This window comes from Oncorhynchus clarkii, chromosome 2 (assembly GCF_045791955.1).
Source record: "Oncorhynchus clarkii lewisi isolate Uvic-CL-2024 chromosome 2, UVic_Ocla_1.0, whole genome shotgun sequence".
Lineage (NCBI taxonomy): Eukaryota > Metazoa > Chordata > Actinopteri > Salmoniformes > Salmonidae > Oncorhynchus > Oncorhynchus clarkii.
Window position 1 is genome coordinate 70,753,374 of NC_092148.1, and position 26,039 is coordinate 70,779,412.

Sequence of the window (26,039 nt, forward strand, 5' to 3'; positions counted from 1 at the left end):
CATACTTAGGAGGGGGTAAGAATGAGGGGGAGGAGAGAGGGAGAAGAGGGGAGTGGAGGTATGAGAGGGAGGGGGTAGACAGAAAGTGGGAGTAGGAGAAAGGGGGAGAGAAAGCGAGAGTAGGAGGGGTATAGAGATAGAGATAGAGAGGAGAGGAAGAAAGATAAGGGAGGGGGACAGAATGAGGGAATCACGTGACAGTGTAGCAGCTGCACAACTGAGAGGGCTGTTCCTGGAGGAGAGAGAGAACGACACAGAGAGAGAGAGAGTGAAAGAACAAGAGAGAGTGGGGCGAGAGAGAAGAAATGAGAGGGAGAGAGAGGGAACGTGAAGAGGAGTGAGCCAGTATGAAAGGGAAAAAGAGCGTGAGGGAGAGAGAAAAGATAATGCAAGCAGGAAGAACACGGAGCCAACCGGTGAGTGTGTTTGTTTGTTGTATGTCAGTTTGTTTGTGTGCATGCTGTGTGCATGTGTGCGTGTGCGTGTGCGTGTGTGCATGGTGTGTGTGTGGTGAAAAAGAGACACACTGAGTGAGAGAGAGAAAGATAAATGAGCCAAAGAGAACATGGAAGGGAAATATGTGTGTTAGAGAGTGTGCATGTTTGTTTTGCTAAATAAGCATGTGAGTGAAACAGAGATAAACAGAGAGAGAGGTGAGAGAGAGGAGGGTAAAGGAGGGGGATAGGAGAGAGATAGAAAAGGGTACAGGAGGGAGAGAGAGAGAGGAGAGAGAGGATATGAAGATGTCTCAACAAACAGGCAGCCGTAAGGATCAGAGCCTTTGCTGTGTGTGTGTGTGTGTGTGTGTGTGTGTGTGTGTGTGTGTGTGTGCCTAGGTGGGGGTGGGGCAGTATATAGCTGTATGTGGGTCACTGGGAGGGCAGTGGGGGAACACAAATTATGTTAGAATTGTGCGTGTGTGTGTGTGTGTGTTTGTTAGAATTTTTGTGTGTGTGTGTGTGTGTGTGTGTGTCATGGCTCTGACAGACTAACCCGACCTCTGACCTGATACTTCACCTCAGTGTCTGCTCTTTCCCCCTCTCAGAGCTAACACACACACACACACACACACACACACACACACAGACAGCCTATCAGTAGCTCCCTCACTTTCTCTTTCCCACACACACATTGTTGTATTACGATAGAGAAGAAATGTTCTTCTCCCTTTCCTTTCTTTCACTACCCTCCTGTCCCTCATTTCACTTGTTTGTCCACCCTTCCATCCTCTCTATCTCTCCAGGTATGAGCCATTAGTCAAAGTTGCGGTCATTAGGAATGATCTCCACGCCAACTCGCACCACGGCCACGGTCAGCCCTCTCACCCCGCTAGCCAATGGGAGTGCGGCTGCTCAGTCTGCTCACTCTGGATTCGCTGCCGCCCTCCGTCAATTGGCCAAACAGGCTGAAGATCCCAGAGGTGAGCACTGTGACCCCGCCTCTCTCATCTTACCTCAGGAAATCAATAACATCTATTCTATTCACACCCAAAATCCATCCATCATCTACAGTCTCCTCCCTCCTACCTGCTCACTCTTCCCCTCTTTCCTTTCCATCGATCTGACATCAGATTCATGTCCAACCGTGCTGCTATTGTGTGTTTGTGTGTGTGTGTGCATGTGTAGGTGTGTGTTTGTGTGTTAGCTCCTAATGGAGGCAATTACCCACAATTACACTCTCCCTCTCTCCCTCTCTTTCCTTCTCTCTCACTGCTTCTCACTGTATCTCTCACACTCTCTCCTTATACTCTATCCCTTATACTATCTCACTCTCTTCCATTTGTTTTTCAGGCATCACTCTACCCTGCCATCTCTCAGATGAGCCCCATTAGCTGCGTTTGTGTGTGTTGATTAGTGTTATGTCTCGTTTTTACAGTAATGGCTTTCTGATGGCCTTTCTACCTTGCTATTCCTCTCTCTTTCTCTCTCGTGCGCTCTCTATCTATCCAACTCTCTCTGTCGCTCTCTCTTGTTCTATCCATCCATCCCTCCCCTAGGTTCTTCTCCCAGTAGTGAGTCTTCAGTCTCCTCTCCAGCCACCTGTCTCAGTAATTCAGTCACCACTCCTAAGAGGGGGTTGTCAGGGCCACTCCAGACCTCAAGTGGGGTAGACAGCCTTCCCTCCACTCCTCCTGGAGTCACCATCGCCCCAACTCACAGCAAGACCAGCAACATTCTCTGGATAGGAGAAGGGCACCAGGTAAGAAGAAACGGTCCCGCTTTATTTGAAGTGCATCTTATGAAGTCTTTATAAAGCACTGCATAGATGCTTCACAAATAATCTATAACTGTATATCATGCTCTATAGAGATTCATAATGTGGCAGAACTGTGTGACATAACCATCCATTTAGTTGTTCACATTTATTGATCCTTTATGAAGAATCAAATACGTTTATAGATGATTTGTCACCCATTTATGTGTTTTGTATTTGTTTTTATTATGGATCCCCATTAGGTGCTTTCTAAGGCAGCAGCTACTCTTCCTGGGGTCCAGCAAAATTAAGGCCATTAAAAAAACAAACATTACAATACATTCACAGATTTCACATATGTCTGTTCTGGACTTGGGGACTGTGAAGAGACCTCTGGTGGCATGTCTTGTTGGGTATGCATGGGTCCGAGCTGTGTGTTAGTAGTTCAAAGAGACAGCTCAGTGTAATTCAACATGTCAATACCTCTCATAAATACAAGTAATGATGAAGTCATCATCATTATTGAGCCAGGAGAGATTGATATGCATATTATTAATATTAGCTCTCTGTGTACATCCAAGGGCCAGTCGTGCTGCCATGTTCTGAGCCAATTGCAAGTACTTTTTTTGTGGCACCTGACCACATGACTGAACAGTAGTTCAGGTGCGACAAAACTAGGGCCTGTAGGACCTGCCTTGATGATAGTGATGTTAAGAAGGGAGAGCTTTGTTATGGACAGACTTCTCCCCATCTTAGCTACTGTTGTATCAGTATGTTTTGACCGTGACAGTTTACAATCCAGGGTAACTCCAAGCAGTTTAGTCACCTCAACTTGCCCAATTTCCAAATAATTTATTACAATATTTAGTTGAGGGTTATGGTTTAGTGAATGATTTGTCCCAAATAAAATGCTTTTAATTTTATAATTATTTAAGACTAACTTATTCCTTGCCACCCACTCTGAAACGAACTGCAGCTCTTTAAGTGTTGCAGTCATTTCAGTCACTGTATTTGCTGACATGTATAATGTTGAGTCATCCGCATGCATAGACACACTGGCTTTACTCAAGGCCAGTACCATGTCATTAGTAAAGATTGAAAAAAGTAAGGGGCCTAGACAGCTGCTCTGGAGAATTCCTGATTCTACTTGGATTATGTTGGTCCAGGCTTCCATGAAAGAACACCCTCTGTGGTTTATTAGACAGGTAACTCTTTATCTACCATATAGCAGGGGTTGTAAAGCCATAACACATACGTTTTTCCAGCAGCAGACTACGATCAATAATGTCAAAAGCCACACTGAAGTCTAACGAAACAACTCCCACAATCATTTTATCATCAATTTCTCTAAGCCAATCATCAGTCATTTGTATAGGTGCTGTGCTTGTTGAATGTCCTTCCCTATAAGCATGCTGAAAGTTTGTTGTCAATATGTTTACTGCATTGCATTGTAACTGGTCAAACACAATTTTTTCAAGAGGTTTACTAAGGGTTGGTTGGCTATTTGAGCCAGTAAAGGGAGCTAAGGTAGCGGAATGACTTTTGATTTTTACTTTCTTGTAGGCTTAAATTGAAAATATAGCAAATAGGAGTAGCAATAACGTCCGCAATTTTCCCAAGTAATTTTCAATCAAAGTTGTCAGACCCTGGTGGCTTGTCATTGTTGATAGACAACAATCATTTTTTCACCTCTTCCACATTCACCTTACGGAATTCGGAATTAAAATTACATCATTTGGTCAGATATACGCTACCGTTCAAAAGATTGGGGTCACTTAGAAATACCCTTGCTTTTGAAAGAAAAGCACATTTTCTGTCCATTAAAATAACATCAAATTGACCATAAATACAGTGTAGACATTGTTAATGTTGTAAATGACTTGTAGCTGGAAACGGCAGATTTTTTATGGAATAACTACATAGGTGTACAGAGGCCCATTATCAGCAACCATCACTCCTGTGTTCCAATGGCACGTTGTGTTGGAGATAATTGCAAAAGGGTTTTCTAATGATCAATTATCCTTTTAAAATGATAAACTTGGATTAGCTAACACAACGCAGCCAACATGTAATTTAAGAACAAATTCTTATTTACAGTGACGGCCTACACCAGCCAAACCCTGTCACACCCTGACCTTAGAGATCCTTATTATTCTCTATGTTTGGTTAGGTCAGGGTATGACTTTTTCTTTTGGGGTTTTGTGGGATCTTGTTTTCTCTGTAGTTTATTTTGCCTAACAGATCTGTGCGCTTTCGTTTTTGTCGTTGTTATTTTGCCTTTGGTGTCATCAATAAAAATAACGATGTACGCCTACCACGCTGCACCTTGGTCCGGTCATCCCACAAACGAGAGCCTTGGCTCACCAATCCTTTTAGCGGGATCATTTTCGTCAACATCCGCTGAATTGCAGAGCGCCAAATTAAAATTAAATTACTAAAAATATTTCATTTTCATGAAATCACAAGTGCAATATATCAAAACACAGCTTGCTTGTTGTTAATCCACCTGGCGTGTCAGATTTCAAAAAGCTTTACAGCGAAAGCAAACCAAGTGTTTATGTGAGCACAGCTCTCTCAGCAGACAAAACATTACAAACAGCTAGCAGCAAAGTAGATTGGTCACGCAAGTCAGAAAAGCAATAAAATGAATCGCTTACCTTTGATGATCTTCAGATGTTTGCACTCACGAGACTCCCAGTTACACAATAAATGTTTGTTTTGTTCGATAGGGATTATTTTTATATAAAAAAACTAAATTTGGTTGGCGCGTTTTGTTGAGTAATCCAAAGGCTCGTGCAGGTCACGACGGGCAGACTAAAATTCCAAATAGTATCCGTAAAGTTCGTAGAAACATGTCAAAGTTTTTTATAATCAATCCTTAGGTTCTTTTTACAATACATAATCAATAATATATCAACAAGACGGTAGCGTTTTCAATAGGAGAGAGATAGAAAAGGTCTGCTCCAAGCTGCTCGCGCATGCAAAACTCTGGGGACACACAGCTATCCACTGACGCGATGTGATCATTCTCGCTCATTTTTCAGAATAAAAGCTTGAAACTATGTCTAAAGACTGTTCACACCATAGGGAAAGGAATCTGGTTGATATCCCTTTTTATTCAGTTTAGTCATGTTTTCTCAATTTGCAATACAGACTTATTTGCCATTCCTTTTGCCTCCTTCCTCTTAACCATACAATTTTTCATCAATCCACAGGGATTTAACAGTTTTTACAGTCATGTTCTTAATGAGTTTATGCTTATTCGTAACTGGGATAAACAATTTCATAAATGTGTCAAGTGCAGTGTTTGCTCCTCATTGCACACCACATACCAACACATATTATTTAAATCAACAACATAGGAATCACTACAAAACTTCTTGTATGACCTCTTGTACACTATATTAGGCCCAGCCTCTGGACATTTGGTTTTCCTAGATATGGCTACTACATTGTGATCACTACATCCTATGGACTTGGATACTGCTTTAAAGCAAATTTCTGCAGCATTAGAAAAGATGTGATCAATACATGTTGATGATTTAATTCCTGTGCTGTTTGTAGCTACCCTGGTAGGTTGACTGAGGTTGCAGGCACTGGTTACAGTTTGCAGCTTTTTCTTGAGTGGGCAGCTTGATAAAAGCCAGTCAATATTTAAATAACCCAGAAAATATACCTCTCTGTTGATATCACATACATTACCAAGCATTTCACACATGTTATCCAGATACTGACTGTTAGCAATTGGTGGTCTATAGCAGCTTCCCAACAGAAAGAGCTTTAGGTGAGGCAGATGAAACTGTAACCATATTGCTTCAACAGTATTGTGGCTCTGAATATAAACAGCAACACCTCCACCGTTGGCATTTCTATATTTTCTGTAAATGTTATAACCTTGTATTGCTACCACTGTATCATCAGAGATATTATCTAAGTGAGTTTCAGAGTCAGAATATGAATGTCATCTGTTACTAGCAAATTATTGATTTCAGGAACCTTGTTTCTTAAGCTACATATGTTAACATGGGCTATTTTTAGCACTTTTCTTCTGGGATGCTTGCTTGTTTTCATTGCTTTACTGGGAAGCTTAGTAGAAGTAGATATGCTCATGTTATGTATGTTAGTGCAGTTTGAGCTGCACACAGTGGACTTGCTCCTAGGGCACACCGCCTCAGTGCTAACAGTATAAATCTGGTTCATAGGCACATGATTGCTGCATACAATATCTGTAGGATCAGTAGAGGCATTCAGTGCAGTTAACGGGACATAAATTAGGTTACTTATATTGTGTCTACCAACACCCCTGGTATAATGTACAATTGCTGAAGCATTATGACAACTCTGCGTCACAATGGTAAGGATTAGCTGAGCTGGGCTTGAGACATTGATAAGTCATTTTGTCAACGTAGCCTTATATTGCTGTGAAAGGATCCAGGATCCCAAATGATTTGGGTGGATCCCATCCTCCTTATAAAAGGTATCGACATTGTCAACAGAAGTTACACGTTGAGCTGCAATAATCACGTGACATCCTTTGACTCTGCTATTAGATAGGGGAGCTCCAGGCAACACTGGCCAGTCGGATAACGACAAGGCGGAGATGCATCCAGCAAGCGCGAACTGCGTCCAGCCACCGGCGGAGAAAATGTAAACATTCCACTCTGAGTGTTCCCCAGTTCATTACGTAGGCTGGTGACCTGCGTGATTAAGGAAGCCACCTCAAGACTATAATCCTGGGCAAGCAAACAATTGCCACATTGGAACGCTGAGTGATCCGCTTTGTTCCAAAACAAAACGTAGTAGATACAGCTCTGGAACTGTAGAGCTTTACAGCTCTGGAACTGTAGAGCTTTACAGCTCTGGAACCGTAGAGCTTTACAGCTCTGGAACCGTAGAGCTTTACAGCTCTGGAACCGTAGAGCTTTACAGCTCTGGAACCGTAGAGCTTTACAGCTCTGGAACTGTAGAGCTTTACAGCTCTGGAACGGTTCATGTATTTCTCCAGACAAAGAGGGCCCCATTGCAAAACTCATCTGGTACCAACTTCGTTCGCTTGATGGCTAGAAGCTTAACGTCTCAGTCAAGCAGGCTTCAACCTGTCTGTTAAGCGGGATACCGGGACAAGAAATAGCGGTCCTAGCTGTTAAAAGCTAACCGTGTCGCGGAATCCACACAAAAACAAGTTCGGTATTTGTATTTAATGAATAGCGGTTTTGTTTTAATAAAAATTTGTGTTTCCAGGATACAGTGTTCCGCTGCACACTTTATGTAGTGCTTATGGAGCCTATATGAATGCTTCATGAAGCCTTCATAAGATGCACTTAAAATAATGAGAGAGAGAGAGAGAGAGAGAGAGAGAGAGAGAGAGAGAGAGAGAGAGAGAGAGAGAGAGAGAGAGAGAGAGAGAGAGAGAGAGAGAGAGAGAGAGAGAGAGAGAGAGAGAGAGAGAGAGAGAGAGAGAGAGAGAGAGAGAGAGAGAGAGAGAGAGAGAGAGAGAGAGAGAGAGAGAGAGAGAGAGAGAGAGACTGGAAGGAAAAGTAGTAGCTGTAAACACTGTCTCCTATGTTGTTGTTGTGTGTGTGCAGTATGCTGTGAATAGTGAGCTTTGTGTGCATTTTCTTGTGTCCCTTGTGTCCCAAGAGCCCTGTGCGTATTTGTGTTTGTATTTAAGATGGAGTGAGGAACTAGGCCCTCTAAACAATCCAGGGGTTAGCCCCCCGAGCAGCCTTTCTCCCCCTCACAAAGAGCAGTCTGTCTGGCTCGGCCTCCTACCCTAGGGTTCCTATTCAGAGAGGGGGTAGTGGAATAGAGAAATAGAGAGCAAGGAGAGAGAGGGTTAAAGAGAGGAAGAGGAGGAAGAGGCAGGGAAATGGACAGAGTGTGGTAGAGAGAGAAAGAGAGAGGGAGTTGAACTGAGTGAAAAAGAAAGGGGGACAGGGGATAGAGGAAAGTAAGTATGAAGGAAGTTAAAGTGGAACTGACAGCATTTTAGCAACATTAAATATTTTTAAAAATCTGTTCATATACATCCCCAGGAATAATATTTTTATTTTTAAAAACATTTTCTGACAAGCGAGCACTTAGATATGATCATTTCCACGTTTTCAAAATTCTTAGTATACGTAATTTCCAAACATTCTAAGGCATTTGTGAACATTCCAAACATTCTAAGGCATTTTCCAAACATCCAAAAGCCATACAGTGCCTTGCGAAAGTATTCGGCCCCCTTGAACTTTGCGACCTTTTGCCACATTTCAGGCTTCAAACATATAGATATAAAACTGTATTTTTTGTGAAGAATCAACAAGTGGGACACAATCATGAAGTGGAACGACATTTATTGGATATTTCAAACTTTTTTAACAAATCAAAAACTGAAAAATTGGGCGTGCAAAATTATTCAGCCCCTTTACTTGCAGTGCAGCAAACTCTCTCCAGAAGTTCAGTGAGGATCTCTGAATGATCCAATGTTGACCTAAATGACTAATGATGATAAATACAATCCACCTGTGTGTAATCAAGTCTCCGTATAAATGCACCTGCACTGTGATAGTCTCAGAGGTCCGTTAAAAGCGCAGAGAGCATCATGAAGAACAAGGAACACACCAGGCAGGTCCGAGATACTGTTGTGAAGAAGTTTAAAGCCGGATTTGGATACAAAAAGATTTCCCAAGCTTTAAACATCCCAAGGAGCACTGTGCAAGCGATAATATTGAAATGGAAGGAGTATCAGACCACTGCAAATCTACCAAGACCTGGCCGTCCCTCTAAACTTTCAGCTCATACAAGGAGAAGACTGATCAGAGATGCAGCCAAGAGGCCCATGATCACTCTGGATGAACTGCAGAGATCTACAGCTGAGGTGGGAGACTCTGTCCATAGGACAACAATCAAACAAGTATATTGCACAAATCTGGCCTTTATGGAAGAGTGGCAAGAAGAAAGCCATTTCTTAAAGATATCCATAAAAAGTGTTGTTTAAAGTTTGCCACAAGCCACCTGGGAGACACACCAAACATGTGGAAGAAGGTGCTCTGGTCAGATGAAACCAAAATTGAACTTTTTGGCAACAATGCAAAACGTTATGTTTGGCGTAAAAGCAACACAGCTGAACACACAATCCCCACTGTCAAACATGGTGGTGGCAGCATCATGGTTGTGCCTGCTTTTCTTCAGCAGGGACAGGGAAGATGGTTAAAATTGATGGGAAGATGGATGGAGCCAAATACAGGACCATTCTGGAAGAAAACCTGATGGAGTCTGCAAAAGACCTGAGACTGGGACGGAGATTTGTCTTCCAACAAGACAATGATCAGAAACATAAAGCAAAATCTACAAGGGAATGGTTCAAAAATAAACATATCCAGGTGTTAGAATGGCCAAGTCAAAGTCCAGACCTGAATCCAATCGAGAATCTGTGGAAAGAACTGAAAACTGCTGTTCACAAATGCTCTCCATCCAACCTCACTGAGCTCGAGCTGTTTTGCAAGGAGGAATGGGAAAAAATGTCAGTCTCTCGATGTGCAAAACTGATAAAGACATACCCCAAGCGACTTACAGCTGTAATCGCAGCAAAAGGTGGCGCTACAAAGTATTAACTTAAGGGGGCTGAATAATTTTGCACGCCCAATTTTTCAGTTTTTGATTTGTTAAAAAAGTTTGAAATATCCAATAAATGTCGTTCCACTTCATGATTGTGTCCCACTTGTTGTTGATTCTTCACAAAAAAATACAGTTTTATATCTTTATGTTTGAAGCCTGAAATGTGGCAAAAGGTCGCAAAGTTCAAGGGGGCCGAATACTTTCGCAAGGCACTGTATATTACACCTGAAAGCATTTCTACAAATAAGTAAATACCACGGGAGTCCTCTTATATTTGGGAACATTACAGTCCTATTTATCAAACAACCATGAAAAGGTAGGCTCTCTCTCCCTCAGTTATGCACATCAACAACAACAAGATCAACAACTATTGCTAGCCAGACCAAGATGAGCTAAAATCTAACGGAGGAAAATTAGATAAACCCTTTCAAACTTTTTAATCTAGTTGCCCGTCATAAGTACACTCATAAACGATGGGGAATGTAGCCTACTCGTCTTTATGCTGCTTGCTTGCCAATGCATTCATTCTTGTCCCAACCAATCACCCAAGCTAACTGGCTAAAGTTGGCTAGCTTGCTAGCAAGTTACTTCCAGACACAAATGAGAGAACACCTCACTCTGACCATTTTACTCACCATAGCAGAGCTGGTAAGGCTGTTTACATGTTATCTAGAGCGTTCTTGACTAACTATTTGTTGTTTTTTGGCTAGGTTTACTGACACCGGTCATACAGTTGAAGTCGGAAGTTTACATACACTCAGGTTGGAGTCATTAAAACTTTTTCAGTGCCTCTTTGCTTGACATCATGGGAAAATCTAAAGAAATAGGCCAAGACCTCAGAAAAAAAATAGTGGACCTTCATGTCTGGTTTATCCTTGGGAGAAATTTCCAAATGCCTGAAGGTACCACGTTCATCTGTACAAACAATAGTACGCAAGTATAAACACCATGGGACCACGCAGCCACCATACAGCTCAGGAAGGAGATGCGTTCTGCCTCCTAGAGATTAACGTACTTTGGTGAGAAAAGTACAAATCAATCGCAGAACAACAGCAAAAGACCTTGTGAAGATGCTGGAGGAAACAGGTACAAAAGTATCTATATCCACAGTAAAATGAGTCCTATATCGACATAACCTGAAAGGCCGCTCAGCAAGGAAGAAGCCACTGCTCCAAAACTGCCATAAAAAGGCCAGACTACAGTTTGCAACTGCACATGGGGACAAAGATCGTACTTTTTGGAGAAATGCCCTCTGGTCTGATGAAACAAAAACAAAACTGTTTGGCCATAATGACCATCGTTATGTTTGGAGGAAAAAGGGGGAAGCTTGCAAGTCGAAGAACACCATCCCGACAGTGAAGCTTGGGGGTGGCAGCATCATGTTGTGGTGGTGCTTTGCTGCAGGAGGGACTGGTGCACTTCACAAAATAGATGGCATCATGAGAAAGGAAAATTATGTGGATATATTAAAGCTACATCTCAAGACATCAGTCAGGAAGTGTTAAAGCTTGGTCGCAAATGGGTCTTCCAAATGGACAATGACCCCAAGTTTTGAACCAAAGTTTTGGCAAAATGGCTTAAGGACAACTAAGTCAAGGTATTGGAGTGGCCATCACAAAGCCCTGACCTCAATCCTATAGAAAATTAGTGGGTAGAACTGAAAAAGCGTGTGCGAGCAGGGAGGCCTAGAAACCTGACTCAGTTACATCAGCTCTGTCAGGAGTAATGGGCCAAAATTCACCCAATAAGCTTGTGGAAGGCTACCCGAAACGTTTGACCCAAGTTAAACAATTTAAAGGCAATGCTACCAATTACTAATTGAGTGTATGTAAACTTATGACCCACTGGGAATGGGATGAAAGAAAATAAATGTGAAATAAATCATTCTCTCTACTATTATTCTGACATTTCACATTCTTAAAATATAGTGGTGATCCTAACTGACCTAAGACAGGGACTTTTAACTTGGATTAAATGTCAGGAATTGTGAAAAAACTCAGTTTAAATGTATTTGGCTAAGGTGTATGTAAACTTCTGACTTCAACTGTATCTAGCAGGTATTGCAAGTTCATAAATTCATCAGTTATTCTGCACTCTCAGACGAGAGTGCTCTGAAATCAGAGTAAATAGCCAGAGTGAATTTGCAAATGCAAGAGATATGCTAACTGGATAACAGTCATTCAAGTTCTTGCTAGCTAACCAAATGACACCTGCATCTCTAGCTGTGTATAGCCGCCTAAAAACAATATGAGGGGAAAAAGTCAGTCACTCACCCACTCCTACAACGTCCTCCTAGCAGCTAGCTATCTGGCTAACATGAGGCTCAGTGTTTTTAGCTTGCTACATAATTAGATATGCTAGTCTATTAGCCATGTTATGACTGACTTGTGATCATTGCTCTTGCTAATTTGATTGTATTGACATTCCCAGCATTAGTTACATTCTTCAGTTTTTGCCCAAAGTATTGAGTCATTGAAACTGAAACAGTGCATCCCGAATGGAGGCAGCAAACAATGTATCAGGCCCGCTGTGATTTACAACCTGATAGCAAAATGTTTTGGACTACCAAGAAATGTATTGGTGAATTATATAAATCATGCGGCAGGGTAGCCTAGTGGTTAGAGCGGTGGACTAGTAACTGCAACGTTGCAAGTTCAAATCCCCGAGCTGACAAGGTACAAATCTGCCATTCTGCCCCTGAACAGGCAGTTAACCCACTGTTCCTAGGCCGTCATTGAAAATAAGAATTTGTTCTTAACTGACTTGCCTAGTTAAGTAAAGGTAAAAAAATTATAATACATGTGTTGAACTGCCTCCATAAATTGGTTATTTGATATATTATGATTGTCTGTTTGTTTCATATCTGCAAAGTAGTTAAAATGCTGGCAGTTCCACTTTAAGGACTGAAAGGATGTGATGTTTTGACTTTCTCTACATGGATGTAGCAGGTGTTCCTATTCAGAATGACTCCCAGAACACAACACATCCAGTCAGAGTACATCCAGTTCAACCAATAAGGACAGCCTGTGGAGGCTAATTGGCTATCAGCAAGTTCAGGGGTCAAGGTGTGTTCTGGGGGCTGCTGCGATTTTGTCTTCACCAGATAATCCCAACAACACTCACGGACCTGCACACTGGTAATGGATCATTTGTTGTATTTCTTGTGAGGCAAAGAGTGAGCATAGTATATATATATATATATTTTTTTTGGGGGGGGGGGACTGACGGCCTGCATATGATGGTCAGTTTGAGGGGAGGGAGGGAGCAGGGGTGAGTCTGCCCGACTCACCGACACCGTCCCTCCGATGAGAAATGGGGACAAGGTCTTCCAGCTGACTCATGCACCAATTCATGTTTTTACTATGACCAGAGAAAGTGAAATATTCCTAGATATTAAAAATACACAAGCTGCTAATAACACAAGCTTATGGGAACACTTTGCTATAGTAATTCATTGCAGCTGCGGTGCTGGTTGTAGTGTGAGTGGAAGGAGGGAGAACACACATTTTATGGCTTATTAAAGTGTTGAACGAAGTGTTGACAGTGCTGAACAACAACGTAATCATGAACTTCCTCATAAAAACAGCATCTCTTTGCTGTATTCATTGAGTCTCTCTAGTCATGGTTTTAAACGTTTAGAAATCTCACAGTATCAACTTTGCTGTGCGTTCAAGTTTTTTTTACACCAATGTTTGGTGATCGACTAGGAATGACTTGGATTGCGATCGACCAGTTGGTGACCACTGCTTAACAACCACAGCTTAAGCCTAGTCATTAGCACTGGGAGCTAATATGTCCTCAGCAAGGTTACTCATGTGTGGGAGTAGTTTGGTAGAGTGAGTGAGTGAGTGTGTGGTTGTTATACTTGATGGGGAGAGAGGTAGACAGCAGAGAAAGATGAAGGGGTAGTAGAGGAGGAGTTTTAGGGGTTGCCTCTTGCCCTGATCTTAACTTGCTCTGACATATCAGAAGCACTTCTCCACCCGGGTGGGCTTTTAGCTTGCAGCTGAGAGGTCATCTCCCCTCCCTTTCATCTATTTCATCCTCATCCTCCCTCTCTCTTACTCTCCCCCTCTCCCTCCTTCCCCCTGCTCCATTTCCCCTCTCCTTCTTCCACTTTCCACTACCTTCCCCCTCTCCCCTGTCCCCCTCTCCCTCCCACCCCTTCTCGCTCCGCCCCCTCTCCCTTTGCTCCCCTCTTCCTCCGTTCCCCTCTGTCTTCGTCACCCTCTCCCTCCACTCTCCTCACCCTCTGCCCCCCACTCCCTCCGTTCCCCTCTCCCTCCATTCCCATCTCCCTTGTCCCCCACTCCCTCCGTTCCACTCTCCCTCCATTCCCTTCTCCCTTGTCCCCCACTCCCTCCGTTCCCCTCTCCCTCCATTCCCTTCTCCCTTATCCCCCACTCCCTCCGTTCCCCTCTCCCTCCATTCCCATCTCCCTTGTCCCCCACTCCCTCCGTTCCCCTCTCCCTCCATTCCCCTCTCCTTCCCTGCCTCAAGCTCATAGAGCTATTAACATGAGAGTCTCTTGCTGTGACCTAGAAGAAGGTGATGTGTGCGTGCAGGCGAGCGTGTGTGTGTGTGTAGGGGACAGACATGACAGGGGTGTCAGAGTAGTTATGAGAGCATTGCTGGCAGGGGATTCAGTGATGCGTGTTCCAAACAGAGTGGGGGTTTGGAGTAGCTACATTGATAGCCAATGACAGTGTTAACATGCTATGGTTAGCTCAACATTAAGGGACAAATCCTGACATGAAAATAGTTTCACATGTTATGAGTGGGAGATTTTTTTTTTGCTTAACAAACATGATCTATTTCCGTCTCTCTTCTTCTCCCTCCCTCTCCCTCTCTCTGTCAGGCTGAGTCAGGTGTTTGTGGAGTGAGTAGGGAGAGTGTTGGGTCTGAGCTCAGCCCTACCCAGGAGAAAGGAGGTTATCCTGTCCCCTCTCATCACGTCTTGGCTCACTCCTCTTACCCCTTCAGCCTCACCCCCAGCTCTGTCATGCAGGACCGGCGACTACAGGGCCTTAGGTGAATCACTCCTGGATGTCTATACACACACATACAAATACACCACACACATGTACACAGACACACACCACACACACACACAAACCCATCAACAGTGCAACGGATAAGTCTCTCTTGCTTAAACCACATATGCACTATCCTCCGTTCACCCCAAAACAGCAGACTCAAATTTGCAATCTAATCCCCAACTCCTCCCCCTCCTGTAGTCTACCTGGTCAGGTACACCCTGCAGTTCCCTCGGGGACGGTCCCAGAGGAGTACCTGAGAGGACTCCGCCCCTTTGCTACCTCAGAAGACCTCCGCCTACCCTCGCTGCACCTGGGGCTTGACCCCGTCACCGCTGCCCATGTTACTGCTGCTGCTGCCTACTACCACCCTGCCTACCTCCACCACCTACACAGGTCAGTCTATAGACCACCCTGCCTACCTCCACCACCTACACAGGTCAGTCTATAGACCACCCTGCCTACCTCCAACACCTACACAGGTCAGTCTATAGACCACCCTGCCTACCTCCAACACCTACACAGGTCAGTCTATAGACCACACTGCCTACCTCCACCACCTAAACAGGTCAGTCTATAGACCACCCTGCCTACCTCCACCACCTACACAGGTCAGTCTATAGACCACCCTGCCTACCTCCACCACCTACACAGGTCAGTCTATAGACCACCCTGCCTACCTCCACCACCTACACAGGTCAGTCTATAGACCACCCTGCCTATCTCCACCACATACACAGGTCAGTCTATAGACCACCCTGCCTATCTCCACCACCTACACAGGTCAGTACATAGACCACCCTGCCTATCTCCACCATATACACGGGTCAGTCTATAGACCGCCCTGCCTACCTCCACCACATACACAGGTCAGTCTATAGACCGCCCTGCCTATCTCCACCACATACACAGGTCAGTACATAGACCACCCTACCTACCTCAGTCTGACTCTATAGAATCAGTGTTCTACAGATGAGACAGAGACACAGAGAGACAGGCAGACAGACAGGAAGACAAAGAGACAGACAGGGACACAGAGAGACAGACAGGGAGACAGAGGTTTGAAGCAGCCTTTGTGTTTGTGTGTCCCGGGTTGGGATGTATAAATGGCGACTGAACCCCAAAATGTGCCAAAGGTTGAAATGAATTGCTCCCTCTCTCTTTGCCTCTCCTGCCATTCCCTTTCCCCTTGTCTCTCTCTCTGTGTGTTCCAGGATGGAGGAGTCTCTGTGTCTGTCTGCACTGCGCTCTCAGTTCTACTCTGTACCAGCAGGCGGAGCCTTCTCTACCCTCCACCCCTCTGCCCTCCACATGCACGTGCCTGGGGCACGCTACCCTGGGGAGCTCAGCCACACACAAAGCGCTGTAGCTGAGAGGTAACACACACACTTATAATACACACACCTGCACCTGCTCTGAGGGCTGCTACCTTTGGAAGCTGAACAATCCCTCTGGCTGAGAGGTGTTACACTCATACATGCACACACACTTTGTAATCTCTCTGCAGGAAAGGCACAGGTTGCTGACTGTGTTAAATGTTGCTACCATATACACATCACACACACCAATACACACATCGGTGTCTGTGTGTGTTTATATCCTGTGGTTACCTATTAATTGTTCATCTTCTCTTGCTCACTCATGCTGTCTTAATGCTCTGTGTGTGTGCGCGCCTGCAAGCGTAGGCATGTGTGTGCATAGGTGTGTGTGTTTAACAGTGTGTGGTTAATCTGCCCCATGTTGGGTGTTGCATCTCTCGTCATCTCTCCCATGTGTCTGTGGTGTGTGGATGTGTGTGTATCTTTTAACCTCCCCACAGACTACAGATGGAGGAAGACCTTCGCCAACGAGAGAATCAGAGGGAGCTTGAGCTGGAACGGGAGAGAGAGAGGGAGCGGGACAGAGAGAGAGAAAGGGAGCGAGAAAGGCAGAGGGAGAGAGAGAGGGAGAGGGAGATGGTGAAAGTGGTGGGGACTCAGTACCTTGCTGGATTGAAGGCTCTCACGGCTCCGCCGGAGGACAGGGTCAGACCTGGAGAGAGGCTGACACCCAAAAGGCTGGGTGCGGTGTACATACACACACACACACATACACATACACACACATATACAGTAAAGATTAAATACACACACTGATTGGTTGATTTCCCGTTAATTAAGCACCAGATATTTCTCTTGAAAGTAGAGACTGGTCACCATCCATATCATGCATTATAAAGTGCATAATGTAGTGTTTAATTATAATATTTCATCTCTTTTCCCCAGGTAAGCCCACCCTCCCTGCCCTCCCAGTCCCTAAACCTCTACAACCAGACCTCCAGTCCTCCAGGGGGTCAGCCTCTCACCCCATTCCCACCCTGGTGCCCTCTCAGATGGGGAACGCACACACTGCCTCAGCCTCTACCGGGGGGCTCCATGGAACACTGGCCTCTGCAATGAAGCTCCAACAGGCCAATGGGGAGAAGCTCTGGTTGTCAAAGCAACGCCGGCAGGGGCAGGAGAGTGAGGCGTGGTCACCTGGGGAAGGGGTGGAGCCTAGGAGACACAGCTACAGGTGAGTGTCTAATCAGGCAGGGAACAAGCAGTTGAGAAATGCATAAGTTAAATCAGTTTCCCCAGCAGGAACAGGATCCGGCACCTTTCACTTTTTAAATGTTTCGTTCCGGAACCCATTTTCTAGGATCCGTTACCTCTTGTGGTGTAAAGTACTTAAGTAAAAATACTTGAAAGTTCTACTTAAGTAGTTTTTTTGGGTAGCTGTACTTTACTCTACTATTTATATTTTTGACAACTTTTACTTCTAGTTCACTACATTCCTAAATACAATTATGTACTTTTTACTCCATACATTTTCCGTGACACCCAAAAGTACTCTTTACATTTGGAATGCTTAGCAGTACAGGAAAATGGTCTAATTCATAAACTTATCGAGAGAATATCCCTGGTCATCCCTACTGCCTCTGATCTGGCGGACTCACTAAACACATTTTATTTGGAAATGGAGTCTGAGTGTTAGATTGTGCTCTTGGCTATCCGTAAATAAATGAAAAAAAATAAAATGGTGCCGTAAGGTTTGCTTATTATAAGAAATTTGAAATGATTCTTACTTTTACTTTTGATACTTAAGTATATTTTAGCAATTACATTTACTTTTGATACTTAAGTATTTTTAAAACCAAATACTTTTAGACTTTTACTCAAGTAGGATTTTACTAGGTGACTTCCACTTTTACTTGACTTAATTTTCTATTAAAGTATCTTTACTTTTGTAAGTATGACAATTCGGTACTTTTTCTGCCACTGCTTATCACTGTTTGTAATGTAAAAATGTTAATAAAAACAGAGTTCATTCAAGTTGCCTTGTCTGTAATTCTCCTGCCCCCTAAAAACGTCATGTGAATAGTGAATAGACCAACGAGTGGTCATTGCTGTGGTGAGAGAGAGCAGCTTGTCTGTAACTCTCACAGAAGTAGAATGAGATTCACTGTCTATGATCTCTCTCTGCTCTGATAGACATGAGCCTGCAACTCTCATCTCTCTGCTCTGATAGACATGAGCCTGCACCTCTCATCTCTCTGCTCTGATAGACATGAGCCTGCAACTCTCATCTCTCCAGCGTTGCACTTCATCATTTATTTCCTTATATAATCATAATCATAGCCACGGGAAGCGGGCTGGAGGTGCCACAGCACTCCTATTGAATTGAAATACATTTGCCAAAGTTATAGAATTACTGCTGTCAGTTCAGAAAGAGAGGGAATCATTCAGAATACTACACCAGGAGTGGGCCTATGCCTATAATTTAGCCACAGAGGAGAAATAGCAAATCTGTCAGAGAACAGCATCTAGCCAAAACAGGCCTTTTGCAATATTTCAAGTATAATCGTTGGAAAGCATATGGCTCCTGCTGAAAAGAGAAGACTAATCTGTCTATAATCTACCAAAATATTTGATCAACTTCCAAATAGGCCTTTTAAGTGAACAGCACTGTTTTACAAAGTAAAACAAGAGAGAGATGAGCTTTTGGCATGAGCGCATTGACCATCGCTGGTGAGTGAGCTGTGCATCATTGGCTGAGTCAGTGAAACTGGAAAGCTTTTTTAGGACTATCATTTCCTCCTCATATTGTACACTTTGTGTGTCTCCTCACACCTAGGCTTAGACTATTTTTATTGATCTGAGATTCTCAGTTTGTCAATGTCAAAGTAGCCTGTCATTTTGATCATTTGTGAGGTAATAAGAAAAGATTCTGCTAAAGTATCCAGTCATCAAAAATGATGTGAATTGTGTGAAATGTGTTTCTAAAAGACAACATTTTTCCTAGACCCTAGGCTCCACATTTTTCCCCCATGTGTGCAACTTCTGCAAGCACCTCTACTCTACTGCTCTATGCCAGTACGCAAAAGCAATGATAATGCAAAAGCAATGATAATGGAAAAGCAACGATAATGCAAAATCAATGATAATGCAAAAGCAATGATAATGCATGCAATGATTTATTATTATACAGGTGATTTTTTTATCTGGCACTGCAGAGCCCCCCACATCACCCCCCCCCCCCCCTCACTTTTACAAATGAAACACTGATGTGCGTGCGTTTATGCATGTATTAAGATAACACTGCAGTATCCTCCGAGTCAGTACTCGTTCTACTCTGCTTTTAGCTTGGCTGCATCATCAAGGTCAACTCTGATAAAACCAAGTGTGTTTGTGTGTGTTTGTGTGTGACTATATTGTTTTTCTTGTCTTCACAGGTCCAACGCCAGCCAGCGTGACCCAGGCAACAGAGAGTCTCAACCCCACCTAGGAGCCCCACCTCCACTCATCTCCCCCAAAGCTCACCCTCACCTCCTCCCCCACCCCCCTGTCCCTCCCACCACCCTCTGGAACCCTGCCTCTCTCACAGAGACCTCCCCAGACCCTCGTCGCAGGTTTGACTCCCCTATTCCCCCCTCCCGCCCTCCTCCTGGTCTGACCAGAGCTGAGTGGCCCCCCAGCTGGGAGCGGGGGGAGGAGGGATGCAGGAGGATGGGGGAGGGCCCAGAGAGGTTCTCCTTCATCAGGGGACCCGTTCTGCAGATTTCTGGCCTCTGGAGCATGGCTGAGCTTGAAAGATCCACTCACAGTCTCCACCACCAACATAACCACCACCATAACCACCTCCACCAGCAGGGCTCACTGCTCCTGTCCTCCCCCAGCCCCAGCTCTGACCTGGGGGTCCAGCGCCCGTCCAGCTCCCCCTCTCCCTCCAGGGACCTCCAGAAGTCTGAGCCGCCAGGCCAGGAGCCTCAAAACCCAGTGGTGTACGATAAGATCCTTCAGCAGCAGCACAAGCTGGTCAGCAAGCTGGATCTGGAGGAGAGCAGGAGGAGAGAGGCCAGGGAGGGAGGTAAGACGAAAGGGGATGTAAGAGGGAGGGAGGGAGGGAGGTGAGGAGAGTGGACATTCAAGTGGGGATAAGACGAGATCTGGGTGGGCTTTAACAAAACTCTGGTCTGTACTCTCTCTCTCTCTCTCTCTCTCTCTCTCTCCCCCTCCCCCTCACCCTCCCCCAGGGTATTACTATGATCTAGATGAGTCGTATGATGAGAGTGATGAGGAGGAAGTGAGGGCCCACCTCAGAAGGGTTGCAGAGCAGCCCCCCCTAAAACTAGACACATCCTCAGAGGTAACTACCACACACATTAACAATTTTCAATTGTTCTTCTATTATATTGTTGTATGATTTAATTCTCTGTAATCTGTCTCTCTGTAGAAGGTGTGTTTTCTGCGCGTGTGTGGCCTGACCACGCTGGCCCATCGTGACCAGCTGTTTCATCAGAAGAGGAGGAAGAGGAGGAGGATGCTGAGAGAGCGCAGCATCTCCCCTCCTCCTGTACAAGGCAAGAGGAAGAACCCTTGTTCTACTGTGGCACCTGTTCCCCCCCTCAGCACCACTCTCACCCCTGAAGAGATGGACTGTTTCCCCCAACTGGAGGACAAGAAACACTTCCTCAACATGCTTAGCCTGTCCCATGTCACCAGCCAGCAGAGGAGAGGTAACATACAGTACACTAACCTCAGCACAGTACACCCTAGCTCTTATTCTCCAACCCCTATCCACTACAACCTAGTGTACTCTAATGCCCTATCCAAGGGGTATTACAATCCTACCCTAGGAGTTCCGAAGTACTGCTGTTTTTCTGTTCTACCTGATAGTTAATTGCACCAACCTGGTGTCTAAATCTCTCCCTGATTAGAGGAGAAGAATAAAAATAACTGTGGAACTGGCTTTGAGGTCCATATTTGAATTTGAGGAATCTATTCCATTTTCACCCCTCCCCTTGCTCTCTTTTTCTATCTCTCTCTTGCTCTGTAGATAAGGAAAAGATGGAGGGGTTGCTGAAGGCTATAAAGCTAAAGAGGGTGACATTGGATACCATCAGATACAACCCATTACCCCTCTGTAGCAGCACTCCTGTTCTCTCAACTGGTAAGACGCACACACGCACTCATGCGCGCTTGTGCACACACACACACACACACACACACACACACACACACACACAAAGGGTAACACCCATGAGATCCTTATACTGTGTTTATGTTTTCAGGCGACTACACACCTGACCTCCCAGCCTGCAAGTCAAACGGACTAGACTACCCAGACTCCCCAAGCCCCTTGCCTCCCTACCCCCACCATCCCGACAACCTTCACACAGACCCACTAAACCCCCAACCCCCTCCACCCCGCCACCCCCCTCCCCTGGGCCTCCACCCCGACAGGGCAGGACTGTGCGAACGTCACCCATCTAAGAGGCTCCAGGGTCTCCAGAACGGAGCGAGCCACCTTGGCCATCCTACCCAACTGAAGGTGCCCCTGGCTGGGCAGAATGGGCAGAACAAGCCCTGGGAAAGATTCATCCGGGAGGACTTCGCCCAACACTTCCACCAGGCTGTGTTGCAGTCTACCCACAAGACACTGGGTAGCTCCATATGCGTTCCGGAGTCCAGTATAAAGTCTGAGCCCTCAGCGCCCTACAACATCCCCCCTCTGAAGAGACCAGACCCCCTCCACACACCTCCACACCCCACCAATGGGCATCATCCCTACCCTTCTCCACCCCACCATGACCCTGATGGCGTACGGGTTGAGCGCTCAGAGGAAGATGAGGAAGAGGATGAGGAAGAAACCCCTAGGAAGTGGAAGGGCATAGAGTCCGTCTTTGAGGCGTATCAGGAGTATGTGGATGGTGAGTTAACCTTTCATCTACAAATTGTTTTAAGTCAAATTTTCTTTCTCTTCCCCCAACACACAATTTCTCATCCTATGCCCATCTCCCTATCTGTCTTCCTCCCTCTCCCTCTATGACCCCATATCTTCCCTTTACCCTCCTGTCGCTCTCTCTATTTCTCTCTTCCCCCTCTCTCTCAGAGCGGGGTATGGAGAGACAGGTTCTCCACAGTCAGTGCAGGAGGCTGGAGACTCAGAACTACACTCTCAGCCTGACAGCTGAACAACTCTCACACAGCATGGCGGTAAGAAACTCAGCTCCCATATCCACAAAGTGTCCACAAGGCTCCCATATCCACAGTGTCCACAAGGCTCCCATATCCACAACGTGTCCACAAGGCTCCCATATCCACAAAGTGTCCACAAGGCTCCCATATCCACAAAGTGTCCACAAGGCTCCCATATTCACAGTGTCCACAAGGCTCCCATATCCACAAAGTGTCCACAAGGCTCCCATATCCACAAAGTGTCCACAAGGCTCCCATACCCACAAAGTGTCCACAAGGCTCCCATATCCAGAGTGTCCACAAGGCTCCCATATCCACAAAGTGTCCACAAGGCTCCCATATCTACAAAGTGTCCACAAGGCTCCCATATCCACAAAGTGTCCACAAGGCTCCCATATCCACAAAGTGTCTCAGAGTAGGAGTACTGATCTAATCAAATCAAATGTTATTTGTCACATGCTTTGTAAACGACAGGTGTAGACCAACAGTGAAATGTTTATTTATGGACACTTCCCAACAATGCAGAAATAAAAAAAGAGAAATAACAGAATAATAACACAAGGAATAAATACACAATGAGTAACGATAACATGGCTATATACACAGGGTACCAGTACTGAGTCGATGTGCAGGGGTACGAGGTAATTGAGGATGATTGGCTCCCCAGATCCTCAAAAAGTTATACAGCTGCACCATCGAGAGCGTCCAGCCCGGTTGCATCACCGCCTGGTATGGCAACTGCTCGGCATCTGACTGTAAGGCGCTACAGAGGGTAGTGCATACGGCCCAGTACATCACTGTGGCCAAGCTTCCTGCCATACAGGACCTATATACTAGGCGGTGTCAGAGGAAGGCCAAAAAAATGGTTAAAGACTCCAGTCACCCAAGTTATAGACTGTTCTCTCTGCTACTGCACAGCGAGCAGTACCGGAGAGACAAGTCTAGGTCCAAAAGGCTCCTTAACAGCTTCTACCCCCAAGCCATAATACTGCTGAACAGTTAATCAAATGGCTACCCAGACTATTTACTTTGACCCCCCCGCCCCCCTTTATTTTTACACTGCTGCTACTCGCTGTTTATTATCTATGCACAGTCACTTTACCTCAACCTACATGTAGAAATTATCTCGACATTGAGTCCGTACCGGTAACCCCCTGTATATAGCCTCGTTATTGTTATTTTATTGTGTTACTTTTTACTTTATTTTGATTTTTTTTAAATGTAGTAAATATTTTCTTAACTCTATTTCTTGAACTGTGTTGTTGGTTAAGGGCTTGTAAGTAAGCATTTCACAGTAAGGTCTAAACCTGTTGTATTCGGCGCATGTGACAAATAACATTTGATTTGAGTGGAGATATGTACATATAGATAGGGATAAAGTGACTAGGCAACAGGATAAAAAGAAAGGTCAATGCAGATAGTTAAATAGTTAGCCAATAGCTACCCAGACTAACTATTTAGCAGTCTTGTGGCTTGGGGGAAGAAGCTGTTCAGGGTCCTGTTGGTTCCAGACATGCGGTAGCAGAGAGAACAATCTATGACTTGGGTAGCTGGAGTCTTTGACAATTTTTAGGGCCTTCCTCTGACACCGGCTGGTATAGAGGTCCTGGATGACTGGAAGCTGGGCTCCAGTGATGTACAGGGCCGTACACACTACCATCTGTCGTGCCTTGCGGTCGGATGCCAATCCTCAACTTTTTGAGGATCTAGGATCTGTCCATACAATTTGATTTATTATGATCAAAAAGTAAAAAACTAAAGCTTGATCAGCACTCTGTCTGTCTGTCTGTCTGTGTGTCTGTGTGTCTGTCTGTCTGTCTGTGTGTCTGTCTGTCTGTCTGTCTGTCTGTCTGTCTGTCTGTCTGTGTGTCTGTGTGTCTGTCTGTCTGTCTGTCTGTGTGTCTGTGTGTCTGTCTGTCTGTGTGTCTGTCTGTCTGTGTGTCTGTCTGTCTGTGTGTCTGTCTGTGTGTCTGTCTGTCTGTCTGTGTGTCTGTGTGTCTGTCTGTGTGTCTGTGTGTCTGTCTGTCTGTGTGTCTGTCTGTGTGTCTGTCTGTCTGTCTGTCTGTCTGTCTGTGTGTCTGTCTGTGTGTCTGTCTGTCTGTCTGTGTGTGTGTGTGTGTGTGTCTGTCTGTGTGTCTGTGTGTCTGTCTGTGTGTCTGCCTGTCTGTCTGTCTGTCTGTCTGTGTGTGTGTGTGTGTGTGTCTGTGTGTCTGTCTGTCTGTCTGTGTGTCTGTCTGTGTGTCTGTCTGTCTGTCTGTCTGTCTGTCTGTCTGTCTGTCTGTCTGTGTGTCTGTGTGTCTGTGTGTCTGTGTGTCTGTCTGTCTGTGTGTCTGTCTGTCTGTCTGTCTGTCTGTCTGTCTGTCTGTCTGTCTGTCTGTGACTATATGTTTGCACCAATGTGCTTTGTTCACCCCTAATCACTCTTTTAGTAAACACTCTCGCTCTTTATCTCTCTTGCTCCATTCCCTCTCTTTCCCTCTCTCTCTAGGAGCTGCTGAGTCAGAGACAGAGGGTGAGAGAAGAGAGAGAGAGACTGCAGGCTCAGCTAGAGCACTTCAGGAAGTGTCTGACCCTTCCCAACGTGCACTGGGGCAAGGGGCAGCTCAAAGGTCACCTTCCCCGGTGACTCCCTACCCTGCTCCTGACAGATTGACAGAGACAGACAGACAGACTGACTGACCTCTGGAGAGAGGAAACTGGATTGGTTCCCAGTCAGAGGCAGAGATGGAAGAGAACTCTGGACTGGGAAGGAAGAGAGGATGGTAGAAAGGGAGGAGTGCCACACTCCTAGACTCTGTAGTGTGGTCAGACTCACCATTGGTGAAAGACTAGAAGCCTAAAAGCTGGAGGTCGTAGCTACAGTGGGGAGAACAAGTATTTGATACACTGTCGATTTTGCAGGTTTTCCTACTTACAAAGCATGTAGAGCCAAAATCCCTGCTGCAGTGTGTGCAAACCTGGTCAAGAACTACAGGAAACGTATGATCTCTGTAATTGCAAACAAAGGTTTCTGTACCAAATATTAAGTTCTGCTTTTCTGATGTATCAAATACTTATGTCATACAATAAAATGCTAATTAATTACTTAAAAATCATACAATATGATTTTCCGGATTTTTGTTTTAGATTCCGTCGCTCACAGTTGAAGTGTACCTATGATAAAAATTACACATGCTTTGTAAGTAGGAAAACCTGCTAAATCGGCAGTGTATCAAATACTTTTTCTCCCCACTGTATATAAGAGTATGGCATAATATTGGCACCCACTTTAACCAATTCTAGAATTTGGGACAATAAAATGACGAGTATATCCTCCTTTTTTCCCTCCTTGATTTTGAAGGGTTTGGAAGCAACCAATAGCAAGCTCAAAAGGGAATGCACAACCAATAGCAAGCCAACCAACCACTGAACTGGAAGGACAAATCAGCCAAGATGCACTTAAAGACCTAGAAGAACTACTAGGGATCATACTAGTGACATTGCTGTTAGAACTATCTAGAACAGTAAACACTGTGCTATAGAGATATTACTATTCTGTTTTTTTCCCCACTTGGGTTCATGGACTTGCAAAATCATAGTTGTAGAATATTTAAGACAGTGTTTCTATAAGAAAATAACTGGAGGGTGTGAAAATGTTTATATATATATATATATATATATATATACACACACTACCGGTAAAAGGTTTTAGAACGCCTACTCATTCAAG

The 26,039-nt window shown here is 44.8% G+C and overlaps 1 protein-coding gene across 1 annotated transcript; it reads left to right on the forward strand.

Annotated features, from left to right (window-relative positions):
- Positions 1–1,245: 1,245 nt before the first annotated feature.
- Positions 1,246–25,422, forward strand: LOC139373133 (genetic suppressor element 1-like). The gene is given in 14 exon segments (XM_071113267.1): positions 1,246–1,420; positions 1,997–2,199; positions 14,654–14,826; positions 15,033–15,227; positions 16,046–16,207; positions 16,651–16,892; positions 17,096–17,384; positions 19,585–20,219; positions 20,386–20,498; positions 20,586–20,868; positions 21,189–21,302; positions 21,424–22,062; positions 22,245–22,348; positions 24,819–25,422. Coding segments are annotated over 14 exon segments (3,465 nt in total). The 3' UTR covers positions 24,957–25,422.
- The last annotated feature ends 617 nt before the right edge of the window (positions 25,423–26,039 follow it).